This window comes from Microtus pennsylvanicus, chromosome 14 (genome assembly GCF_037038515.1).
Source record: "Microtus pennsylvanicus isolate mMicPen1 chromosome 14, mMicPen1.hap1, whole genome shotgun sequence".
NCBI classification, from domain to species: Eukaryota; Metazoa; Chordata; class Mammalia; order Rodentia; family Cricetidae; genus Microtus; species Microtus pennsylvanicus.
This window is the reverse complement of record NC_134592.1, coordinates 33,366,351-33,393,556: the sequence shown is the minus strand read 5'-3', so window position 1 is coordinate 33,393,556 and position 27,206 is coordinate 33,366,351. Positions and strand designations below refer to the sequence as shown.

The 27,206-nt window shown below is 43.8% G+C and overlaps 1 protein-coding gene across 14 annotated transcripts in view; it reads left to right on the top strand.

The window, feature by feature from the left end:
* The window catches only part of Sipa1l1 (signal induced proliferation associated 1 like 1), a 284,116-nt gene that overhangs the window by 194,470 nt on the left and 62,440 nt on the right, over positions 1-27,206 (top strand). For all 14 annotated transcript variants that reach the window (XM_075948065.1, XM_075948069.1, XM_075948061.1 and 11 more), the window contains 3 exons: positions 9,160-9,334; positions 19,924-20,027; positions 22,567-22,724. In XM_075948065.1, coding sequence (XP_075804180.1) covers positions 9,160-9,334; positions 19,924-20,027; positions 22,567-22,724 — 437 coding nt within the window. The remainder of the gene's footprint in view (positions 1-9,159; positions 9,335-19,923; positions 20,028-22,566; positions 22,725-27,206) is intronic.

Sequence of the window (27,206 nt, the reverse complement as noted above, 5' to 3'; positions counted from 1 at the left end):
TTCCCTTGTTTTAAACATATTAAATTTAAAGTTTCATGCTCCAGTTGTGGATCTTTATGGGACGTCTGGCACATTTTGTATCTTTTTAGTGACTGCAGTATTGGGCCGCAGATGGTGATGAGCCTTTCATGGTCCCTCCAGCGTAGGAAACATAAATGGAATGCCATAATGAGTTCAACTCAGTTACATTTCGTTCACAGAATTGGCCATTATTATGTAATTATCACTTTCCTTTTCTTAGTTACTAAAATATTTCTTCCTTCATAAATTACTAATTCTAATATATGGTAATTGTTTTCTTTAGTTAAGCATTATAATATGACCATCAGTGGCTCTCTCTGATTTTATTTTGAAAAAGGTGTCTTAAATATGCTATCCCATAAAATAAGATTTTAATGTCAGGCAGAAGAATCTAGCAGTTATAGCATGGTATTCTGTGTGGTGAGCAGCCCCACGTCTTACTTAACTGTTCTTCTTTTGCTTCTGTCCTGTTTGTCCCCATGCACAGCCTTCAGGGCTGGGGTCCAGGAAGGAGGGAGGGAGGGAGGGAGGGAGGGAGGGAGGGAGGGAGGGAGGGCAAGTGCAGTGCACAGCACTCATATTGTTACCAAGCACTTCTGTTTTCCATCTGTCATTTTAATTTAGGCTTTTTGTATGTCCGTGTATTAGATTCTCAGTGTGATACCAGGAAACTGGACTCACTAAAAGAATCTTTTAAATCTCATTGTATTATCTTTTCCGCCCATATTAAACTGTTAATATAAATATGCCTGGAAAAAGAAAACACAAATTCGTTCACTATATTGTTGTATTTTGCCTTTCAAATCCTTTGTGCTTGATTCTCTCTTTGCACATACATAAAGCAAAAATGGACCTTGGTTTTGTAAGGTATATAACAATCGCTGCACAAGTCCCTAATGGCTTGCTTGTCATTTGACTGGCAGAGTCATGCGTGCAGGAGTGGAGGGAGGCATTTTGACTCCTGAAGAGACTCATTTGAGACATAAATATATTTTCTTTTAATGAGTCTCTTCCCATTCCCCTTGCAATCTTTTGGGTGTTTTCACTCTTTCCGAATAGCTATTTTAATTCTATTGTTATGCAAAATGAGGAACTATAATTCAATTGGCGGAGTTTCTTGCCTACTGTTTATTGGGGTTCAGAGAATTTGTTCCAACTTTGGATTTATTTGCCTTATTGTCAGGTTTTTGTTTCCCAACTGAAAGCATCTGTAGGGTAGAAGCAGACTGCATAGGTGTGCATTGCACTATTACCACGTCCTGATCACTCTCCCGGCGTTGCCTGATTTCATCCTCACAGTGTCCTGAGCAGTTTGCTTCAGTCAGTGGCCTGTTTTATGTTCAAGGCAACTGAGGCCCCAGAAGCTGGGGGCATTTTTTGCCGTCTCACCCCTGTCTGAGGCTGAGCACTAGCTATATAGTTCTGCATAATACTGCCTTTTTAAGAATTGCAAGTTTCACTTTACTTTTTCTTGGCTTGAAGTACTTTTGTTCTTAAAGGAAATTATGCAGTGCTAGGAATTTCAGTATCTATTCCATGAACTTTTAAATTGTATGGACTCAGTCACTTTTAAATTACGTCAGAGCCTTTTCTCCACTAGTCATTGAGAGCTGCGTATCCTGTCTATTTCTTTTTGCGCAGGAAATGAGAGATTGTGTCATGACCAATTGGCAGGAGTTGAGGAATGTGTACAACACTGGGCACTTGAAAAGGAGTCAGAGAACCTTACTTGTTATTGATGGCTATAAAATGATCACTCATTTGTCAACTTTTCATGTATTATCTCTCTTAATCTCTGCGAACCTCCTATGAGAGCACACCTATTAAAAATGAAATATTGCACTTCCACAGGGAGCACGCCTGATGCACCCCACATTCCAGTTCTTGACGATTGATAAGGATTGTAGAAAATAGATGGGCTAAGCCGGGCGGTGGTGGCGCACGCCTTTAATCCCAGCACTCGGGAGGCAGAGGCAGGCAGATCTCTGTGAGTTCGAGACCAATCTGGTCTACAAGAGCTAGTTCCGGGACAGGCTCCAAAACCACAGAGAAACCCTGTCTCGAAAAACCAAAAAAGAAAAAAAAGAAAAAAAAAAGAAAATAGATGGGCTAGTACACAGCCCATACCCATGAAGATGCAAGGTCACACACTACTGTAACAGAGATCAGGCAGCCAGGCTGTGATGGCGCACGCCTTTAATCACAGTACTCAGGAGACAGAGGCAGGTGGATCCTCTGTGAGTTTGAGGCCACCCTGTTGTAAAAGGGCTCGTTCCAGGACAGGCTCCAAAGGTACAGAGAAACACTGTCTCGAAAACAAAAACAAAGAAAACAGAGGTTGGGCTTAATAATACCTTCAAACAGAGATGTGGATGCAGATTGGCTGACAGGATCAGGATGAGGTGCCTCCCCAAGGAGAAGAAGCTTGCAGCAGGCCTGAACAAAGTAGAGGCTTAAGGTGTTAATAGAACAGCAAACAGACTCACTGAGCAGGAATGTGAAACACACGCAGGAGGACAGTAAAAATAGAAAACTTTGGTTGAGCAGTGACCGATCCAGGTACTGTGTGAACTCATTTACATGAGTTATCCAGACACACAGATGTCCCAGCCCACCTTCCTAACCCCGTGCTGCTTGCCCCATTGTCCTTCTCTTGAGTGGGGAGGTGCCTGTAAAGAGGAATCCAAGTCTTACTGCTGGAGGCTCCCGTATCCAGTATCTAAAGAACATAGACTAGGGCTGGCTTACCCGTGTCGGAGCCACACTAGCAGCTTGTGTAGGAGTCGACAGCCCTGCTTCCACTAGGACATGCCAAGTCACACACAGGGCTGACTATGCCTAATGAGCACGCATTTAACAAGTGTTCACTAAAAATACTCAAAATGAAAATATGTTGTTGGTCAGTTTTGAAAACAATTGCTTTTCAGGTTGTAGAAGTTAAAGAGGAAGTGTGGTCACCTTACCGTACACCTGCAGCATGGCTGTCAGGGAAAGGGCAGTGCTTTTTCTGTGATGGATGGCACTGATCCTTTGAATGGAACTCTACTGACTGCCTGTTCACTGCCACAGTGCATTATCTTATTGGGAGGCTAAATGAGTTGGACCAGCGACTGTCGTCTTTATTCAGGTGGCCTATTTGGAAAAAATGACCCACAGGGGAAACATTCTATCTAAAACCAATTTTCTGTGAAGGACGCTTTGGCAGAACAGTGACATCCCCAGAATTGAAATCTCTTCGATTATGAGGGTGCCTGGTGCATGGTTGATGTTCTTATGGTATCAGGTGACTCCTGCTGCATTCTCAGGGAGGATGTGCACTAACCAGTCATCAGAACAGTTTGTTCTTTGTAGCCCCATCCATGCTTGCCTGAATGTGGCTTGATTGGATGACAGGACGGGGGGATCCTGTGGGTAATGTCACTGATGGCAGCAGCATTGGGGAACCAATGCTATAGCAAGAAAGCAGTTTGTGCTGACTGAGAGCGGCAAGAAAGAGCCATAGACTGTAAGGGCTCATTCAGTCTGAAGGGTGGCTGGTTGGGCACACAGTTCACCCTTCCTGCTTTTAAGTTTGGGGTTGTCTTTGAAATTCAACCTTAAAGTGAAAAGTTAGGTATTCTCTCTCGTGTAATTGGCGTGGTGTCTTCAAACAGCCCAGAAATCTAGATCATGTAACCACGCTTCCCTGAGAATATCAGTTCTTTTCTATTGCTCATGATGGTAGCACGTTCATGGATTCCTGGATTGTGTTTTCTTACCCAGATACTGCAGTATACACGTGGGGTTTTACTTCCTGTTCCCTTGGACACTTCCTGCTTTCTTAGTATGTCTCATCGACCTTTCCATGCTGGCAAAGGTCTAGTCATTTTCACTCTGCTTCATACTCTATTGTGTTGCTCTGCCACTAGTAAATTAATCATGTGTTTCTCTGCTGATGATCGTTGGAGTTGATTTCAGTCTTTTATGGAATATGCTTTAATGAAGACTTTTTCCTGTGTAACTAAAATTCATCTCAATGTCAAGTTAGATATATTTATTACCAGCTCAATACCATCAGATCTATCTCTTTTTTTGGAGAAATTTTGCACAATATATCTTAGAATAACTTTAGATTGTGTATGTGGAATATTTTGTTTGCATTATGGCAAAGATAAAAATAGATTAGCACATAATCTACAAGTTCACATCATTTTGAAAGTATCTGTCAGAACAACAACAACAAAACAACCAGATTTTCCTACCCAGTCTATCTTTCCCTCCCTCCCTTTCTTTTGCACTGGATTTTTGTTTGTATTCCCAATGAGGACAAAATTCCAAACCAGTGTTTTACAACTTTCCAGTACTGATATTTTCCCAGTCTCTGCCATTCTTGTTGGGAGACAATAGAGATTCACCTTTAGGAAGAAGTTGAGAGAGTTATGTTTATGGAGACTAAACTAAAGTGAACAATGTCTGTGAATCTCTCCCAGCAAGCAAACGAACTCCTTGTAGACCCCCCCTCCACCTGCCCAACTAACCAGGGAACTCAACAGAAGAACATTTTAAAAACAAATTCTTGCTCCTGAAAAGATGGAAGAATGCCTCCCACTCTTTCTGCTCACACAGCCAATAATCCTGGATGTAATACATAATGAAAGCAGAAGAGGCTTAGGAGGTAGACTGGCTGAGGGTCTTGGGGTCTGTGGATGGCACAGTGATGAAGGTCCTGGCTTTTCTTTCCGGCTCCCAGTTTGGAATGGGAAGAAACCAAATACTTTAGGGTCCTAATATGCATAGACAAAACTTTGCAAAGATTTTAAAAATTAAAAGACTAAAACCATCAACAGAAGATGTTTGAATAGCCTCTCAGCCTGCTAGATGGAACAGTTGGGGAACTGGACTCACATCTCTGCGGATCCTGTTTCCCACAGTATGGCACTAGACACTGGATACTTAGGCGATCTCTTTAAGGCTTGTGTGCATTTTTTGAAGCCACAAGGAGGACAGGAATGATGCTGTCCTGCCTGTCCAGCCACAGTAGTATCACTTGGAGGTCTAGTAAGCTGCTGGGACTTCCCTGTCCATCCGTGGTCCTCCTCCTCCTCAGAGAGAGAACCTGTCTGTCATCCACAGTCTTAGGTGGATAAAGTACCTGATTTTACCCCGCAATTCTCCCTGCATTCGCTGTACACCCTGAGTGCTGGCAGGGTTTTTGGTGACATTGACGTGATGTGGCCATTGGCTCTCAGAGCTGACAGGAAGGTCTATAGAGACCCCATGCTTTAAGAACTGTGGCAGTGAAAGAGCTCTTAATATGTCACACTTCACAAGCATCTAGATTGGACATTTAATTCTAAAGATTTGTAAAATCATGATTGTCCCTGTAGGGATGGCCACCCCAGTGTTCCTGTGGCTCTTGCTGGGAATATGGATGAAACACAAGACTTTCTAAGATTTGCCTGAGAAGCTGCCTTACTGAAATGTAGTCGGCTGGTCCTGAGCCCTGGCTGGATCTGCCCTCCTCCCAGGAATGCAGGAATTTGAGAGTCTGGTCACATCACCATAGTGCCTAGAAACAAACCTTTTCGGAATGCAGTGACCTTTTTGAATTTTGGAATATTTCAATGGACTATATTAAAATTGAAGAACGCTCACATTGTGTGTTTCTCGATTCTTTCTGAAAGGAACCAGTTTGGTATTGTTGATTTTGATCAGTACCGATTCAGCTTTTGTCCTGCTGGACTGACTACTGACAATTGTTATAGACATGAACACCTATTGTTGGTCTTGGTGGTGCACACCTTTAATCGCAGCACTCAGGAGGCATTGACAGTGGACCTTTGTGAATTTGAGGTGAGGCTGCTCTACACAGTGAGTTCCAGGCTAGCATTAAGTAGTAGCCCTGTCTCAAAATACAAACAAACAAGAAAAAACAAAAAAACAAAACAACAAATAGACATTTGCTGTGTGACCAGACAGCACAGGATCAGGGCCTCAGAGGAGCAACTTGTCTGAGACACAGATCTGTATTCTATTATTGAAAAGCCCAGACATGCTCACCAACAAAATTAACACTGCATAGACTTACCAGGTCATTGTTGTTGTTTCGCATTTTATGTTTAGATATTATATATTCCCATTCATAGCCCACACAGATACATTTTTGCTTCTCAGAGAAGACAAAGATCCATTTCCTTGAACTCCTAGCAATCCCGTGGTGCTTGCAGCACTGACCGATACTGACACAGGTGTCACTGGCACCTGTCCCTTCTCTGGGCGTGTTTGTGTTACACTTCCCTAACTCGTGCACAGTGCCACAAATACCAGCAGGAAGCATTGCCACTAGCTAAGCATTTGAGGAGTCTCAAGTTCAGAGAATGCTACCTACGTTGGATTTAATTGGAACAGAAATCAAGTTTTATAGTCATATTGCCAGTTTAGGAGAGCAAGCAGGTGGCATCTGGCACAGTGTTAAACGGAAGAAAATGTGACAATCTTGCAGATCTCCTAGTCCTCTTCTAAAGCTCTTCCTTTCAACCCAGCGAAACCAGAAACCCCTGGTGTCTGTCTGCGGGTGGGACTTACCATAGTATCTGGTTAGTGAGTATAAGACACATTGTATCCTCTCCAGGAGTCTGGCTGGCTGCTACCTTCAGACTGCCTGTTTATCTCATTCCACAGTGGACTCTTTTTAATACAATAAGTGAATCTTGTTGAATTTCACAGTGGAACCAGTCCTGGAAGAAGTTCTTTAAAATCACCTACAAATCCAGAATGATAAAATGTTTCCCACAAAGCAGGGTGACTTTTGTTTTGTATTTGTGGCCTGTGCAGGCTGATCTTGGAGGCACAGCCAGACAGTGGCACTCAAAGAAAGCTCCATCCTGTCTCCAGATCACTATCTCTCATGCCTCTCCCTGCAGGGAGGAGCCACTGCCACTCAGACCCAGTCCTGGGGCTGACAGTGCTAAGGACTGCTTTTGTAATGGACAGAGCCTGCCTTCTCTAGTCTTTTTCAAAGACCTAATAGGACACTCAGCTTGGTTCTAAACCAGGCTGCAACCTCTCCCTGTGAGGGTTCTGTCCTGGCCTTAGCCACATTCTGACAGTTGGACCAGCCAGCTGAGCTGAGATAGGGCTTGAAATAACGGTGATTTTACATCGATATTTTGTTTGCTTTCCTCCCCCCTAAGTGTGATATACAAAACAAACAAGCCAACCAAAGGTCTGCCTGTTCCAGTTAAAATGAGGCAAGGGTACTGCCACTTCACATGCTATTTTCCACAGTCCGGCACTGGTTTATCTGCTTGGCAGACTCGTGCCTGGGGCTTTACTTTGTCCCCATAAGTGGAGGGACAGGTAAGCAGAGTGGCTCCTGTGCAGCTGAACTCATGTCTGGGGTTGCTGAACTCTCTTGTCACCTAAGCAAGAAAAAAAGGAAAACCAAGCAAAGGATTTCTTTCTGAACCATGAGATTTAGGACGTTGATAAAGGCCCAAGGCCTCAAATGGCAGGGCTGAATATGCTTTCAGAATTCAGAAAATTGAAAATTTTAGAAGGTTAATAAAATACATGCACAACATGCTAATATTTCCAGTGTGATATGGGATAGCACCCCACAGTCAAACACATGAATATTTATGCAGGGGATATATGAATATTCATGCAAGAAGAATAAATTAAAAGTTAGACTGTCAATCCTTTATCAGTTTTTACTGCCAAGTATGTTTGCTTAAATTGATTTATTTTTCAACTTGGAGAATTACAAATAAATGGCTTTGGACCCATGTGTTGAATGGCAGATACAGAATAAAACAAGACTGTTAGGCAGGCTTAGCATGAGGAGGTAGAGGGCTGGTCTCTTGCAAGATCAAGGCCAGCCTGGTTTACATATGGAGTTCAGGCCAGCTGGGGCTTCACAAAGACCCTGCCTCAAAAAAAAAAAAAAAAAAGACAGGGGAGACTACCTCCTGCACAAATTACTGTTCCTGTCCTATGAGTGAGTTCAAGCTGGTAAGCTGTTCTGGGAATCAGATGATAAATTTGCGATGCATATTGATTGTATGTGGTGTTTGACAGGTAGCAGATCAATCAGTACATGCTGATTACTAAAACTTCACCTTCCCAGGTTGGGAGCCGTAACCGACACTCAGGGCTGCTGAGGAGGCAGAAGTAAGAGAGTAGTTTGAGCTCAGGAATATGGGACCAGCTTTTATGCATGCGAGGCTGGAGTCCAGTTAGTGCTAGGCAAACACATAGCAAGCACCAGCTGACAGCCTCGGCCCTCCGGTCCCTTTACTCAGATAACATCTCAGGTGGGTGCTGCAGCTCCTGTGACGTGGTTTGAGAGCTCCGTACTGGCCACACTAGATCTCTGTGTCCACATTTTTAAGTGCAAACTTGGTTTTTGTTGAGAGTTGTTTGTAAGGTGACAGAGCTTTTCAGTGATGAAAAGGTGTCTTGATCATTGTTATTTCATAGTTCAGTCTTGGGACTGCTTCGCCGTTCAGTGCAGTGTGGAAGGTATTTGCCCCAGCCGATCTGCTCTTAAGAAGTCCCTCCAGAATCCCTCTCAGGCTCTTGCCTTGGAGCACAGTTTGGAAGGGAAGTTTCTCTAGCTGTGTGCTGGTGACACTGGACTCTACCCAAGTACACGTTAGGGTCACAAATGGTGCTGTTGCAGGTTTGCTTAAATTCTTAAATTCTAAGTTTATTAATGGGCCTTTTAGTTTAAAACAATTTATTTCAAAGTATGTTTTGATAAATAGACCTCTGCTTTTAAATGTGTAAAGGCTTCAGATTTGTACAGGGAAAGATCATTGATTAATTGGCTGTTTTGGTCAGGCTATTCATCAACCTTTCATAGTTTGTAAATCATGAAAGAAATTTCCTGAAACCCCCTCCATCTGCTCTGATGCTGTGCCATGACATGCAGCAAGTCCAGTTCAGTTCACTTCTTTGTCTTTTTTTTTTTTTTTTTAAGCTCAGGAGGTTTACGGTTTGTCCCACTGTAGTTTTGGATTTGAGACAGAAGAATTAAAAGGGTTTCCTGGGAAGGATGCTAGCTCCTTGCTGGGCCTGTGCCCTGCAGGACTTGTCAGTGCGGGAGGATGGAGTATGCTGGTCACTACTGTGTCACTGTATTGCCTGTCTCCACAGCTGAACTATCAGCAGAAAGTGGGCATCATGTACTGCAAAGCCGGCCAGAGCACCGAGGAAGAGATGTATAACAACGAGTCTGCGGGCCCCGCCTTTGAGGAGTTCCTTCAGCTTCTGGGAGAGCGAGTCCGGCTCAAAGGATTCGAGAAGTATCGTGCGCAGCTTGACACCAAAAGTAAGAACTACTTACCTTCCTGCCGTGCTTGATTACCCTTGCCACGCTGACATGCATCTGCTAAATCGTGTAGAAAACAGCACTGCCACGTCCTGCAGAAAGCTGCTGGTGAAGCGGGGGAAACAGGCTGGGCGTTGGAGTGCTAGAACTGTCAGAGACCATCACCCAAATGGCTGGGAGCGGACTGTGATGCATGGCTGTCCTCGGAGCTATGAGTGGATGGGGCATGAACACAGCTGGTGCACAATTGCACCAGAGTGGAACCGCAGAGATTTCACCGCCCATCGCTGAATGTTAGGGGATTTAAAGATTCAGAACCCTAATCTGATTGTAATACCTGGACATCTTTACTTTTATTGGTTTGTTTCAATAATCGTGTACTCTTCTACACAGCCAACCTTCACATAACTTTCTTGTTTACTTTTATATTCTTTTAATACTGTGTGTACATGGGTTTGGACATGGTGTGTGTGTGTGTGTGTGTGTGTGTGTGTGTGTGTGTGTGTGTGTGTGTGTGCGCGCGCGCGCGCGCGCGCGCGCGCGCGCACAGCGCATGCCACAATTGCCTGTGGGGGTCAGAGGACAAACTTTGTGGCGTCTGTTCTCTCTTTCTCTTTTAGTCAGCATCTCATTATGTATCTTTGGCTGACCTGGAACTCACAAATACCTTTCTGCCTCCTTGGTGCTGGTATCACTACACCCCGCTTCCTTCTACCTTTATGTGGATTCAAACTCAGGTCACCAGGCTTGTATGGCAAGCATCTTCAACCTCTGGGCCATCTTGCTTTCCCCATCTGTATTCTTTTAATGTCTAGGAGTTCTTTGTTTTTGTTGCATACAGTGTATGCACATATGTGTGTGCCTGTAGATGCCACTGATCAACCTTGGTGTATGCACATATGTGTGTGCATGTAGACACCATTGGTTAACTGTGGTGTGTGCACATATGTGTGTGCCTGTAGATGCCACTGATCAACTGTGGTGTGTGCACATATGTGTGTGCCTGTAGATGCCACTGATCAACTGTGGTGTATGCACATATGTGTGTGCATGTAGACACCATTGGTTAACTGTGGTGTGTGCACATATGTGTGTGCCTGTAGATGCCACTGATCAACTGTGGTGTATGCACATATGTGTGTGCATGTAGATGCCACTGGTCAACCATGGATGTTGTTCCTCAGGAGGCATCCATTCTGTGTTTTGAGACAGGATCTGTCATTGACTTGAAGTTCACCTCATAAACTAGACTGGCTGGGCAATGAGCCAGGAATTTGCCTGTCTCCACCCCTCAGTGCTCGATCACAGGCTTTCTCTACCATAGTCAGCTTTATTACTGTGGGTTCTGAGGATGTAAACTCCATGCTTGCATGGCAAGAACTTTATCAATGAACCATTTCTCCAGCCTCCATTTATCTTAAAACCTTTTAGATGTTACTATGCTGCTTTCTTGCTGTATCCCTTTGTACTTTTCTTGTATTTACTACCACTTCCTGTCTCCTTTTCCTTGCCTTTCCTCATTCTCTTCCTTCACCAGATAGTGTCCTGTAGTAGGAAGCTACTTTACCTGATATAATTACACAGAAACTGTTTTCTTACTGCCTGGCCCATTAGTTCCAGCCTCTTACTGGCTAACTCTCACATCTCGATTAATCCATTTTAATAATCTGTATAGCCCCACAAGGTGTGGCTTACCAGGAAAGATCTTAACCTGCGTCTGTGTCAGGTGGGAGAATCATGGCGACTGCCTGACTCGGCTTCTTCCTCCCAGCATTCTGTTCTGTCTACTCTGCCTACCTAATTTTCTGTCCCATCAGGGCCAAGGCAGCTTCTTTATTAACCAAGGAAAGTAACTCCTCCATCAGTGTCCCCTCTGGTTGTTCATTTTGGGGATCCCTACAAAGATAGGCGTGTTAGTTTGATTAGTTGGGCATGTCTACCCCCGTTCCCCACAGCCTACAGGAGGGTGTTTTCTACCCCCGTTCCCCACAGCCTACAGGACGGTGTTTTCTACCCCCGTTCCCCACAGCCTACAGGAGGGTGTTTTCTACCCCCGTTCCCCACAGCCTACAGGAGGGTGTTTTCTACCCCCGTTCCCTACAGCCTACAGGACGGTGTTTTCTACCCCCGTTCCCCACAGCCTACAGGAGGGTGTTTTCTACCCCCGTTCCCCACAGCCTACAGGAGGGTGTTTTCTACCCCCGTTCCCCACAGCCTACAGGAGGGTGTTTTCTACCCCCGTTCCCCACAGCCTACAGGACGGTGTTTTCTACCCCCGTTCCCCACAGCCTACAGGAGGGTAGTTAAGCTTTCAAATGTTGGTTTGGGTGACAGTATGTTGACTTCTGCTGCACCTCTGTATGGAGACATTGAAATTTTATCTTACAAACTGTCCTTAGACACCTGTGGCCTGCTTTTCTTTGAGAGGGTCTTGGATTAGTACTTCTGTTTTGTAGTCTATAGCAATCTCTCTGGTTTTCTGTACAGGAAATTAAATAAGGCATTGACTCATGAAAACAGAAAAGCATTCATAAACTCCGCTGCAGGGAGGATTTCCTGTTGCCATAGTTTTACTGTTGCCAGCTTGGAAACGACGTGCAAGAGAATATGAAAAGCCATAAATAGCCTAGCCTCTTAATATTGTGTTAATGTTCGCTCCTACTTACAGCTGTTAGATATTCTTCAGCTGTGTGTGTCCAGATATTCTGCTAGCCCCCTCCCAGGGTTCATGCATGCTGTAGTTTGTCCAGCTCTCTGGGTCATCACTGCAGAGAACCGCTGAAGTAACTTCTCTTCTGTAAATGAGTGCTCAGACTGGAGCACTTCATGGTGTGGGATGTAATAAAGGCATCCCTGACGTGACAGGGACACACTGTGGTGGCTGATAAAGCTGTCGACCACTGAAGTGAGCACTTGGTGTGTATTTGCCCCACACCCTAACCAGCTAGAGGAAGGTGGGCCTGGATTGGCAAACTGCCTCTGAAGGCAGTTTATATAATATATTCCACAGAAGCATTCCTTCTTGCTGCAGAGGGTCCAGAAAGGGTTTATTTCTCCCCTTTTACAGAGTATGCCTTCATCTATTTTTCTTTCCTGTGTCAAAATACTCAAAACTAGGTGATTTGTAAATCAAATGGCTTGGCTTAGTTCTGGAGTTGTGAGACCATGGGGCTGGTGTTTGCTGTGTTCCCATAAAAGCCTCACAGATTTGAGGGCAGAAGGGAGGAGCTCACACCAAGGCAGGGAACCAGGCAGATGGGAGCGGGTGGTCTCCATCCTGTCCTAACAGCTCACTCCTAAGGGCTTGCTCACAGTGACCTAACAACCTGCTGGGTCTGCCTTTAAAAGGCCCCACACCCTCTTACTGCTGCTGTATTGGGGAATGACCACATTCCCACCACACCCAGGCCATAGCAGAACTCCATGTTTCCTAAAGCAAATGAGGGTCAGCAAGTGTTTCATCAAGAAACCCCAACACAGACAGTGTGCAGAATTAGCCCTTGTATCACAGGTTACCAGGGCAAAAATTAGAGTCCACAGGCCTCATGTTTAAGCCCATATTAAGTAGTAATAAGCCCCAAATAGACTGTCAGCCTCTGCACCCTTGAGCAGCCCCTTACCCGCTGTGGTAAACCTGGAGACAGGATGCCACTCTGTGCACGTTCATACACTCGGCCATCTTTTTCTGTTATGTCATGAAACTCTTTGATTATGATTCTTTAAAGGAAAACAAAATGCCATGTTAGCACGTATCTATAATCCTGGAGCCCAGAGGCAGAGGCAGGAAGATCAGAAGTTCAGTGTTGTCCTTGGCTACACATGGAGTTTGAAGCCAGCCTGGTAGTGTAAGATCCTGTCCCAAAAATACTTAAAGATTCTTTCCTGCAGCAGAGTTCTGGCAGCGTTTACCAAATTAAAATATTTTGTGTTATTTTTGTGTTATTTTCCTGTGTGTTTGACCTCCCAGGTTTCCAGTTGCTCACAGGTTGTGTGTATCACTAGTGTACCAAAGCTATCGAGTCTCTGGTTTTGCTTGTTAGTGTTTTCCACACCATTGTGCTTCTGTTTTGATAATTCCCATTAGCACATCTTCAGACTCCTTTTTCTTTTCCTCCTTGTCTTTATAGTGTCTTAATTCACATTAATTTGATCCAGTAACACTTCCAATAAAGTATGGTAATTACCAGGACCAAAAGTTGCATTTGGTAATTTTGTTTTGTGTCTTCCATTCTCTGTGCCTCATTAGGTTCATCCTGGCCTTTACATCCTAGAATGTTTTATAACAGTTAAAGTCTTCTACTTCTGTCTTACGGGTTTCCTCCTGCTGCTAGATTTTTCCTGGTTTGAGTTATACCTCGCTACTTCACCTGACTGATTATATATGAGGTGCTGCATTTTGTGACTATGGTCACCAAGTGTCTAGATTTTATTGTCCTTGAAGTGCTGGGTTTGTGTTGACATTAGTGAACTCCCCAAAGGATTAACTTGGTTTTCCTGGGTCTTGGTTAAGCTTGGTGACTGCTGTGGTATTCCTGAGGTATGTGTCGTGACCTGACTACCATCCTGTTGAACAGGGTGTCTCCAGTGTGCCTGTTTGGAATTTACTTGTCTTCCAACTCTGAGCTGTGACCACTGTTTGGTGTATAATTAGCTGATAGCTCTTGCCCTAATTATTTTCTTTGTTTGGTTTTCAGGAAATAACCCTGTACATATGCAATGTGTTTCCCAGCTCAATACTCAAGGGTACCTTGTTCAGGCTCTGAGATTTCCTCCTCTTGGGTACTCTTCAAGTATCAATCTCCTTAGACTTTCTGAACTCCACCTTATAGCAGCTTTCCCCTCAGAGGCCTCTCCTGTGCCACTGTCCCGACAGTCCACCTTGGTAAAGAACTGGGGACATTATAGAGCACACCCTACTTCCTTGTTACCACCTCCAGGGACTCCTAGCCATCTAATGCTGTCTTCTGTTGAATGTTCAAAACCAGTTGGTTTGCATATTTTATCAATTTTTCTAATTTATAGTGAGAATTGTGACTGAGGAAAAAAAGCTCTAGATTCATTCTCATTCATTCTCATTCATTCATTCATTCTGCCTGCCTGCCTGTCTGTCTGTCTGTCTGTCTGTCTGTCTGTCTGTCTATGCATGCCATCTTAGTTAAGCCCCACAAGCTGCTAGCTAAATTGGTTTTGGGATACATTTACATGCAATGGCTGGATAGCTAATAGGCATTAGGGAAATATGCCAGTTCTGGTGGTATGGTTGGTTAATAAAGTGTTCAGTGAAGGCATGACCGTGAACCCAGGGCTTGGCCTTCAGTCTCTGACCTTCCCTCCCCGGTGCCCTTGAACTCTGCACACCCACACTGTCTGGTGAGACAATTCTACTCATCATGTGCTAACTGGGTTGAGATTTTATTTTGCTGTGAACCAAGAGAGTCAGGAGAGGAAAGTCTGGGAAAACAGTTGAGCCATTTCTTCTCTTTCTTCCTCATCTCTACAAAGTCATCTTCTCACCCAGAATTGGAGAATTACAGTAAACAAGTGGGCCTCAGATGGCTGTGACGCTGGCTGGAAGAGCTCTCTGAAGGGGTGTTCGCAGTGAATCTTTTGGCCCTGGGTAGTTCCACACACACTAAAGAGAAAAACTTCTCACCACGCCGCTTACTTACTCACTTTAAGCTGTGGTTATGGACAGTTCCTGAATGAGGCTTGGTTGTCAAGTCAGCAGTGGGGATCTGAGCCCCTTTGTGAAGCATTCCTCAGGCCCCGCCCTCACTAATACACCGCAGGGCCTGTGCCACCCTAAACGTTTCAGCTGTGTCTGAGGCCAGCTGGGATGGTTCAGACGAGATTTACTCGGGCTTTATAAAGAAAATAGAACCGTGGGGGCTGGAGAGATGGAGAAGTGGTTAAGAGGACATGCTACTCTTCTTGAAGATCCAGGTTCAGCTCCCAGGATCCACATGGCAGCTCACAACCTTCAAAACTGCAGTTCCAGGAGATCCTGTGCCCTTTTGCTTTTCAGGGGCACCAGATACATATGTTGTGTACTCACATACATGCAGGGAAAACCGCCATAATAAAATAATAAATCTTTAGAAAATAAAAAATCCTTCTTTATTAGGAATGAGCGTCAATGGGTGTTGCAAAGAGAGGGCCCCTTGTTTGTCCTGGCTGCCCAGCTAACTTACACACAAAATAACCACATAGAAACTATTAATTAAAACACTGCTTGGCCATTAGCTCTAACTTCTTATTAGCTAACTCTTACATATTAGTTTAACCCATCTCTATTAATCTGTGTATCACCACGTGGCAGTGGCTTACTGGGAAGATTCTAACCAGTGTCCATCTCAGGCAGAGGATCCATGGCTTCTCTGACTCTGCCCTTCCTCCTCCCAGCATTCAGTTCTGTTTTCTCCACCTACCTAAGTTCCACCCTATCAGCTAGGCCAAGGCAGTTTCTTTATTCATTAACCAATGAAAGCAACACACAAACAGAAGGACCTCCTACACCAAATGGGGAAAGGTATAAGGCACATAGAGCCATTCAGAGTTCTAGACACTGAGTGAAAACTACACAGAGAAGAAGGTGCTGTTTAAGGAAACTACACTTTTAACTCTTAACTGAACAAAAATTTAAATTTAATATTTTTGGTGCGTGTATGTGCGTGTGAGAGACAGGGACAGAGAGTCGTGGACACACGGGCATAAGTGGCAGACCTGTATGGAGGTCAGAGGACGACTGGGGAGTCATTTCTCCCCTTCGCCTTGTTCAGGCAAGATCACTGTCGTTGGTTCTGCTGTGCTGTGTACAGTGGTCTCCTCTCTCCACTTCCCACCTTGCCTGGGATTACAGATGTGTGCTCTTGCATCTGCCTTTTTTATGTGGGTCCTAAGAATTGAACTGGGGTGGTCAGGTAGATGTGTAAAGTATTTTTAGCTGTTGAGTCATTTTGCTGGACTTAGAATTTAAATTCTATCCAAGACGTTTACTCTGAGGGTCTTATGAACTAGCCCTTTCTTATACTATTTCACCTAACCCCCACAACAGGGAGAATCACAAACAACAGAGAAATGACTACCTTATTAATGAGTGAAATACACCCCAGAGTCCAAAATGTCTCAGAGCCTGCCATTGTTCTAGAAGAGCATGCCCAGTTCCCATTGTGCTTCCGCACAGTGACTTCAGCATCTCCAGATCCTGAGGGAAGGTGACATGCGTGTGAAGTCTGACTCTAATACAGAGATTTTAAACGAACAGCTACTTAACTATTGTGGTATTTCAAACTAGGTAAGAATGATAGCCATGTCTAGCACATCCTTATTATTCCCACAGAGGAGCAAGCATTCAACCATGAGTCCATGGAGCCATTCTCTTTCAAGCCACCATGATGGATATTCATTTATTTACTTATTAGGATACTGGGGCTTCCCATTTCAGACAAGCACTCTCTCACCCAGCGACACCTCCACCCTCCATAGGTATTTGAAGCTAGACAGTTTCCAAAAGTCAGGTAAGCTTATGTCCTTGCCACCTACTTTGTCTTGACTTGCCGTTAGCGTTCCAGGAAAAGTTGTTTGAATGCCTGGTCACTTTTTCCTCATTCAGAGTCTCACATCCATTATCGTCCAAGCCTCTGACTACTAAAAAGCCTGAGTTATGTCAGCAGTCAGGAGGTCAGTGGTGTTGGCTGTGCCTGGAAACTGCTTCTGCAGACTTGAAGCCCCTTCAAGTGGAAATGCTGCTGCTGACGGCCGTCTTCCCTACCCTCCCAAAGTGTGGCAGTGCGGTACTGCTTTGTTATGGTCTTATACAGTGGACATTCTTTTCAGCCCTTTTTTATTCCCTATCTTAGTGTCATCTGCTTTGAATAATAGAAGTTTTATTTGAGATTTTGAGAAAAATATATCTCCATATGACCCAAACTGTCCTCTAAGTGAGATCCTCCCTTCTGAGTCTGCTGAGTTCTGGGATTATAGCTGAACACTACTGTACCGGCTAATGGATCTCCTTTTTGTGATATAATTGTTGAGTGTGGCAGTGTTCATCACTGTGGTCATTTGGCTGTCTGATGACACAGAATGTCTGGGTAGATTTACTGCTGTGCTGTGGAGTTGCATTGGCTTTCATGCCTCCTCTACAAGTACATTTTCACGTAGCGGTTTCTCACTCTGCATTCTCTGCATCCTGATCTAAAACAACTCTGTTTCCATTTCCCAGATTGCCATCCTCTTAAGAACTTGGATGGTTTCTGACTCTAGAAGCACAGCAAGAACACTGAGTTTTGTATCTTGGTAGGTCTTCAAATGTTCTTTCTCCCTGGCAGTATTTGCATCTGTATCGTGTTTTTATAACCGTGCACTTGTAACCTCAGGACTGAGGAGTTACTTTTTTCTGGGACAGGAAGTTCCCATTGTTTTGAACCTCTAACCTCTTGAAACCATTTTTAAACTGTCCAAAATATTAGCCATGCTTTGGAATTTCTAAAGATGCTAAGAAAAGGGCTGGTCAGACAGAATCCATTACAGAAAATAAAGTGTTCAGAAAAAGAACTGGCTAAAAGTAGAAAAAGCAAAGTGTTACCCATACAACTTTTCCTTTCTGGTATCCATGCCTAGACAGCGAATGCAGTTAGTAAATGCCAGTGGCAGTATATTTTCTAATTCATTGATTTTGCTTAAAATCAGCTTGGAATACATCAGAGCTGCCACATTCACCTCAAAGACTTGCAAGATATTTATAGCAGGTTGATTGGCAGATATTTATAGCAGGCTTCTAACTATAGATGAGTTCTTCATACTTAAGACCAGCCTTGAGCAGTTGAGAAAGACACTTCATTGTAATAATTGTCACTTGTGGTGGTGGTTGTTAGCATTTATGAGATTTTGTTTTCTTGAGTACTTACATGTTATGTATTTTGCAATTTTGAAAAGTCATTTTTGGTTTGTTCTATATTTAGCTTATTTCTTTGCATTTTTCATGAGCTTCAAAATGAAGATCCTCCAGTAAGCTCTAGCCTAAAGCTCCAGGCTCTGGATCATGTTTTTAATCTGTCCATGAGTCTCATTGTAGTTTACTTGGAGCAGTTTCTCTGCGCGATGGAAACTCCTGCATCTGAGGGACGTAGACTCCTTTGGAGACTGGCTACCCACCGTGCAGCATCGCTGGTTGTGGTCTGGGAGTTTGCTTTTAAAGAGGCTCCCCCACTAATGCTTGTGTGCTGATTTTGACAACTGCTGCCTCTTATGCATGCCAGTGACTTTGTCTTGCTCTGTCTTTCACTAAAAACATCAGGTGCCATTCCCTCAAGTGCAGTCAAGTCTTGTAGTCCTTAAAACTGTGGTTGGTGGCTCCAGCTTACCCAGAGTACATGCTCTTAGGTTCTCTGGGCGACCCCTGAATCCAGGACCTCTGAGTCTCAACACTCCCTTTCAACTGACTATTTTTCTCTTACTATAGGTGTTTGTGGGCGCACTGATTGGGAAATCGTTTGTATCTAGGCATTAGTGGTGGTTTGTTTCCTAGGGGAGGGAAAGTAACAGTATGCTTTCAAACCTTTACAATCTGAGGCCTCCTGCGACCTTGCTGTCCAGTGTTAATCCCTTACTATTCTTGATTGAACTGGAAATACTAAGAAATAGGTTCTCAATATCCATGAAGATGAGTGGGAAATTTTTGTTTGTTTACTTTTACTGACCCTAGATTGAATTTAGCATTTCCCTCAGTTTTAAACATAGACAATCAGTCACCTGGTTTTATTGCCAACAGAAAACAGACATTTGATACTATATCTGCTGACAGTAATATTACTTAATGCTCATGACTGCTCCACTTAGCAATATCAGTGTAGCCCAAGGTGGCCATGAACGTTGATGTTCCTGTCTCAACCTCCTGAGTACAAGGATTACGGGAGTACACCGCCATTCTTGGCAATAACATTTTAAATTATTTGATAGTTAACTTTTATTTTTATTTTTGCATGCATATTTATACATAAGCGTACACGTGTGTGTGTGTGTGTGTGTGTGTGTGTGTGTGTGTGTGTGTGTGTGGAGAGAGTTTACATCTGTGAATGAATGCAGGCATACCTGAATATAAATGTGTGAGTGTGGAGGCCAGAGGTTGACACTGGGCGTTCCCCTTGCTCACTTTCCACTTTATATATTGAGTCTGGGTCTTTTATTGACCCCAGAATTTGCTACTCTGCTTGCTCTGGTGATCCCCATCTCCTTGTTCTAAGTGCTAGAATCACAGCAGGCCACCACTGGGAATCCTCTCACTTGTGGGTCAAGCATTTTATCTACTGTGCTCTGTTTCTAGCCCCAATTTGTTTGTTTGTTTGAGAATAGTTTATGCACTCATAAATATTCTAAGAAAACATCTATTCTGAGAAACTATCCAGTCTATGGACTTCATAGGACTGCAGTAGAGAATGGGTATTTAAAATGAGAGTAATGGCGCCTGTCACAGGCCTTCTCTGGACTCTCTACTTGCTGTCATGTTTCAAGGCTGTCCTCTTAAGTGGATTACTTTTCCTGCTCCGGTAGTCATCTCATTGGTTATGTGTTCTTTTTCTTAACCATAGCTGACTCCACTGGAACCCACTCTCTGTACACAACCTACAAAGACTATGAAATTATGTTTCATGTCTCCACCATGCTGCCGTACACACCTAACAACAAGCAACAGGTAAGACATGCTCTCTCATCTGTGTTTCTACTTCCTGCATTTCCCCCAGAGGCCCAAGTGGCACGTTTATAAAATCTGCAGCCGGAATTAGTGTTGCACCTGCCACAGCAGCAGGAAGCTTTGTGCTTTCTGGAAGCAAGGAATAGCAAGTGAGCTGAAAACAAATGAAGAGACTCGAATTCGAGGTTAACAGCCAGCTGGAGAGCTTTGTGAATTAATCATTTGCTTTTCACACGGGGATGGAGGTTTTCATGCAGTCGGAAGAGAAGTTGAAATCACGGTGATTGGATGACCCTGCAGGGTTGCAGAGGATCTACACAAGTGGGTGAAGATTCTTCTCAAGAAGCCAGGGCTTAAAGCAGAAAAGTACTAGTGTTTCGTCGATAATCCAAAGGGAATTGAGCACAACAGGAAGAAATGGCAGAGAAAGTGTCAGTGGGGTCCACAGCCATGTTCTTTCTTCATTAGGAAATGGCAAGGACTAGAATCAATAATGCCAGGTGCAAATGCATCAAGTCCTGCAGAGATCAGAGGCACAACACCAGTCACCAGGATGTGACAGATTGCCGTGGAGGAAGTGGAAACTGTGTGGACAGTACTGGCGGTTACAATTTGGGAAAGTATTTCAAAATTAATGAGGCCAGACTGAACTGAGAAGAAGCCAGGAGCGAACATTCTCTCCTTCCACACCCACTGCTGGCTGCTCCAGTCACTCCTGACTCTGCAGTGGGTGTGGATATTTTCTTACTTTCTCCGCTGTACTGCTGAATGAATTGGTGCTCCTTCACAGAGACCAGCCCATCACTCAGCTAACCTCACCCCTCACTGCTTGGGGTCAATCACGAGCCTAAGAGACAGAATTTTGCCTTTCCCGAGTACCCAAGTACTCAAAAATAGGAAACAAAATGGTGAGTCAGCCGTAAATCTGCAGGAAGCCATCTGAAGATGAGCTGTGACCTGGTCTGTGGACAGTGTGTGTAGTTCTAGGTGGAAGTCACAGTCTAAGAAGGTAAACTCACTCCGACCAGTCGTCAGAATGCTAATGAATGACCTTTGAATATGAGATTTGTCAGAGTACCCTATTCAGTTCCAGGTTTAGCTGTTGACGTGCTGATTGAGCTAACATTTCCGTGGGCAACTATAAACTGGTTTAACTTGGGCAGTCAATAAAGGCAAAAATACTGCAGTTCCAAATTAAAATGGAAAAGTAATCTGTGCTGTTAAACACTAAGAATTTTTCATTCTTTAGCTAATTAATTAGTTTCCTTCTGTGTAAATAACCTTATACCTAGAAATGTATTTTAAAAGCTTATCTTTTTAAAATAATTCACATGTATTTAAACATAAATACAACTTTTTTACATTTAACGTAAGACATACTATCTGATGCTTAGAAATGAAGTAAACTGCTTTGCTGGGGAATAATTTGGAATGCTTTCAAATTCCTTAGGTTAAAAGTGTGCTTCCCAGGACTTGAGAATTGTCTCAGCAACTTGTTGTCCGGCCAGAGGATCTGGGTGTAGTTCCCAACACCCCCTTGGGGACTTAGTGATCTCTAAGTTCAGTTCCAGGAGATTCAACACCCTCTGCTGGCCTCTGCAGGCATCAGGCATGCCTGCAGTGCACAGACACACATGCAGACAGAACACTCACACCATAAAACAAAATAATACGCATATTGTTTTTGAAAGTGCATTTCTCTCCAGATTTCTAACTTAAATCTAAAAAGCTACTGTCCCCAGCCATCAGCCCACACTAGGTTGTTGATTTTATGTGATTTACATGTTTCCATGTCCCCGGAGAATTTAAATAAAAAAGTAAGTTGTATAAGTTCAGGTTTGTGTGTAGCGTAGTTAGTTGGTGCCATATTTAATCGTTTTGCTCTTTGAAGAACTTCCATAAAGCAAGGATGAGAAGCACAAACCTCACATAGGATAATCACACCCTCTTAGAAGCCCCTCAGAAGGCACTGGACTGGCTTGAGGTTCCTGAATTTGACAACCATGACAGAATGTGTAATGCATAAATCAGAAGGTGGTGTGAAGGAACTCTCTGTAACTAGGATGCTGTTCAAACCTGAAGCCTCACCTGCCTTTAAACGGGTGCTACTTGTGGAGCAGTACTAATTTCTGTGTTCCCAACACGGGGCACAAACTTTGTACCAGGAGAACCCCTCCTCCTCATTTCCTGTAAAAGCATGATGTGATTGTATTATAACTGCTTCAGCCATTCCTCGTCTCCAAAAATCTTCCCCAATGGCACGTTTCTTATCTGAGAACGGAACACAGTTGTTGCTATAGAAACTGAGGATTGGACATGCCAGATATTAGTTAGATCTGTTTGAACGGCTGTATCCTTTATACAAATTTTTAGAATATTCATTTCCATCTTATTCCTTGGAGAGGATGCTAAGACAAGGCTAAAAAAAGGCCTGCCCTGGTACAGGCTGATGTGGCATAGATGCCTTCGGTGTAGGGAATGGTGGAGGGTGTCTCCCGAGTGTCGGCACTTACGTTGGTGCTTGCTTGTTTTCTTGTAGCTCCTGAGGAAGCGGCACATTGGAAACGACATTGTGACAGTAGTTTTCCAAGAGCCTGGAGCACAACCATTTAGCCCGAAAAACATCCGCTCTCACTTTCAGCATGTTTTTGTCATTGTCCGGGCTCACAACCCCTGCACAGAGAGTGTTTGTTACAGGTAGGCATCGAGCTGCAGTGGCTGAGTGGGTGGCGGGTGACGGCTGTGCACAGGGTCCACCCCCACCCCACCCCCAGCTCTGCTTTCTGAAGTACAGTGGGCAGTCTGTTACTTTGATTTTTTATCTCCACATTGTGTGTGCAGTTGGCTGAATTCACATGATGATGTAACTGGTGGTGCTGGCATTCCTAGGCTTGTTGGTTAGACACCTGCCGTTTCCATTTGCACCTCCTCCTTAGGTGCCGTCCTTCATCCGTGCCATCTGCTCACCAACTAGCTAATTACGCATACTACTAATTATATATTTCTTTCGGCGTGGCAAGAGCAGAGTGTTCATAATAAATAGAAGTTCGTTTTTTAAAAATTGTTGCTATTAAAAAAGCCATTTACTCTAACGTTTCTAAGCATGCTCTTAAGGCTTTTCTGTGTTCTATTAGACATTTGTTGTCGTTGTTTTAAGCACCCCGGGCATTTTCCACGTGCTGTCTACTGGGCTTGTGCAAAGGATTACATACTCAACAGCACTCAGAAGTGTGGCCCGTGAGCTGCCACACAATGCATTTTAAAGGAAGTTTTTGCTTTTAAGCTTTTGTCTAAATCAGCACCATCCAGTGGAAACAGTGTAATCACATACTGATTTATGTTTTTTTAACAGCCAGATTTTTAAATTTTGAGATTATAATTTAACAACATTTCTCCTCCTTCCTCCCTTCAAAGCCTCGCACATAGCCATCCATGCTCTACTTGAAATTCATGGCTTCATTTCTCACTAAATAGCCAGTTTTTTAAAAAGAAATCATAGGTGAAAGTAATTTGACACTATTTTTGACTCAGTGTTTTATTTTATTTACTAAATATATATTATTATTTCTGCATAATAAATTATAATTTAAAATATTGATATTGATTATGACCCTACCCTTTTGTGATTGTTGTTTTTTTCAGAGACAAGGTCTCACTGTATACCTTGAAACTTGCTATGTAGATCAGGCTGGCCTTGAACTCACAGAGACCCCCTGTCTCCATCTCCCCTGTGCTGGTTTAATGGGATTAAAGGCACATCCCACTGTGCCCATCTGGTTGAGATCTTTCTTTGGACTAAATTAAGTGCCTTTTGGCTAGAACACACCTTGGGTAGGATACTAAATTTTCACTAGATGACTTGATCTTCTTTAAGAATTCATAACACTTACAATTGAAAAATATAGTTACATATCTAGATTGTTCCAGAACATTTTGTAAAAGCTTTGTCTAAATCAAGTATCAGTTTTCAAATTTTTTATTACCTAAATTTTAATCTGATGCAATGTTCTTCATTCGTATTAGCCACATTTCCAGTGCTCAGTAATTACTCTTAACTCTTAGACACCAGTGGACAGCTAGCTCTAAGAGGACAGGCGATCTGTCCACCACGTGCGTGCCTGGTGCCAGCAGAGGCTAGAAGAAGGCGTTGGATCCCCTAAAACTGGAGTTGTGGATGGTTGTAAACTGCTGTGTGGGTGCTGGGAATTGTGCCTGGGTCCTCTTGATGAGTAACCACGCTCTTAAACACTGAGTCATCTCTTGAGCCCGTGGGAGCCCATCTTTTTAACCCAGTCACGTGATGCCCATGGGAATCTGTGCTGGGAATAGGACATCCTTGTCCTTGACACAAAATGGACATGCTTGGGATTTCCTAGCTGCTGGCCGTGCCCGAATGCCTAACATGTTGTTCATCAGGGTGAATATTAAGCCATTTATAAATCCAAGAGAACATGTCAGTTTCTAATCTCACCAAAAGAAATCAGAAAATTTCTTTAGTGACCTCCTTTTTCTGCTGTGAACTTAAGGCATGGGATTGTTCTGTGTTCTTCTCATATAGGGTAGGCATGTCTTCCAGGTCACATGGGGTGTCGGGGTTTGTGTGGAGGCCTAGGACAAACAAGGTGCTCTCTGCTCACAGTCGTTAGTGCTGGTGTGAAGGAGAAGAGGAGCTTATGTTCTCATGAAAGTGAATGTATCCTGAGGCAGAATGGAAACTCGTGCTGATTTTACAGGGCCATGGCTCCTGGTGTGAGTTTTCGCCACACTCCAGCAGCCCCTCGGACTACTCTAAATTAAGTTCTAGTGTTGTGCCCACATCACACAGAACCCCCAAACGAGACCATCACAGAACTGGTATCTGATGCAAACACTGGGGTTTATTGAATATAAGCTAGCTTGAACCGTAATCCAGCTCACCCATGCAGCAGGTGGGGAAAAACGGCCCGAGCCCTCAGGGTAAGGAATTTTTATAGGGAAAAACTCCAGGCAGGGTGGCACGAGCCTTGGCAATTCATAATTGGGTAAAAGTATACAATCTTTGAATTCATTGGTTGGGGTATAAGGAAATTTCAAAAACAGCAGCTGTCAACAGACAAGAATTTCAAAACAGTAGTTAGTCAGATACCGACAAGGACGTTTGAAGCAAGCAGGTGTTGTTTGGACACCCTGGTGGGTCACTCTGACCAGGGCTGAAACAGTTTCTTGGGAATGTTTATGACTTTGCTGGGCTACAGTCTGTCTCTGTCTCTGTCTCTCTGTCTCTGTCTCTCTCTCTCTCTCTCTTTCTCTCTCTCTCTCTCACACATACACACACACACACACAAAATTAGGCCTTGACTAACATGGAGTTCTTTCTCAAAATGGAGTTTGTTTTGCTCCTTCACTAGCCCTGTTAATTTAAACTAATCCAAGTGTTTCCTTCCCCCCCCCCCCCCCCCGAGGTTAGGTAAGACCCAGGGTCTTTTGCAGGACAGTTCTCTAGTCAAATCCCAGCTCTCAGATTCCTTTGAACATTTAAGACCTCTTAGGCAGAGCTGTAGCTCAGTGGAAGAACACTTGTCTGTCACACATAAGGCACTGGGTTCCAGCACCACAGTCAATTAGTCCTTGCCCCAGCTTTTCCACTAGAAACATCTATTTGTTGTTTTGTGTTGCTTTGTTTAATTGACACCTTTTTGGTGTCTCGTCTGGAATAGGGAACCATTATTTTATCAAGTGTCTTGCTGTAATGATTTGGAGGACAGGGTCAGTATAAGAATAATTTATAAGGATATTTAACACAGAAAATGGGATTTAGCTTAGTGTGTGTTTTAAAACACAGATGTATGGAATTCAGCAGGAAGCTGAGGAGCCAGTTCAGGAGTGGCTGTGTAACTTAATGACAGGGACCGTAGGGGTAGGGAGTAACCCTACGGAAATAGTTAACTCTGTCTCCATGGAAAGTAGTTTATACAAAGACATTTAGAGGCTGCAACCTGCTTATATCTGTTTCTATAATCCATCCTGAGCCTGCCATCTATGTACCAGAGAAAACAAAATTTCCAGCTGTGGATCCAGAGCATGAGTACTGAAGTTTACCCTCTGGTTGATCAGAGTTGTATCATTACAGTGAGCCTAACTGCCTGGGCCCAGCTGATAGGTCAGATTACAAATGACAAACCAAAAAGACAATGGGGCTTTGTTAAAGTAAAAATGAACTGAGAAGCATCAGTATGTGGTTATTGTTAGAGGAGGTATAGAAAAGCCATTCACATCAAAGATAAAGACAGAGTCAATAAGCAGCAGCCTGGGGTCGTCTGATTTGAGGGCACCCGTGGGGCTTCACCATTTCCAGTAAAGAATCAGTGGACCTAGCATTGACCATCAAAGGCCACAAATGAGAGAGAGAAATAATGGCAGAGTGCCACCCCACCCTCGCCTCTTTTCCCAGATTAAATTTGACTGTGATGAAACCTTTTAGTTAAGGCACTTTAGAGGAAATACAGATGACCAAGGAGCATTTGTATACTCGACAGGAGTCACTCTGAGCAACCAGCAGCCCAGTTTCTTCAGAAGATGCGTTGCAGGAAAGTAAAGCATGGAGAAGTAGACAAGACCCTATGGGATGAAAAATTAGTAAAGATTAATTAATTTCAGGATAACATGCATAAGGCCCCAGGTTCAGTCTCTAATATTGTCCCTCCCAAATAATTAATTGTTATGTGTGGATCATATAGAGACCATATTCTACACATACACACATACCTCTGGTGAATCTGGCTTTGTTTTTCTCTGGGAGGGCACCCTGGGCCTCCCTAGAGCTACAGAACCTTTACTGCATCTGGCCCTGCTGTCTCTAGCAAAGAACTCCATCCTTGAGTGGCCAAGAGCCTTGGCATGCTGGAGCTCCATGAGCATTGCTAGGGAAGTGACCCTTGTTGGAATCCTGCAGCTCCTGGACGGAGGAGCTGCACATGAGTGTGTTCATGTCCTGGGCCCACGTCTGCTGCTTGCAAGTTCCTCCAGCATTGTTCTTTCTGACTAACTCCTAGAAGGGACTGCCTCTACCTCTGGTGTCTTGTGTTAAACTGTTCTATTTCTGTTCCTACCACCCTAGGAACTGAACCCTGAGACCTGGCACATGCTGTGCAAGAACTGTACCCCTGAGCAGTATCCCTAGGCCTCTTCTCAGTTTTGTTT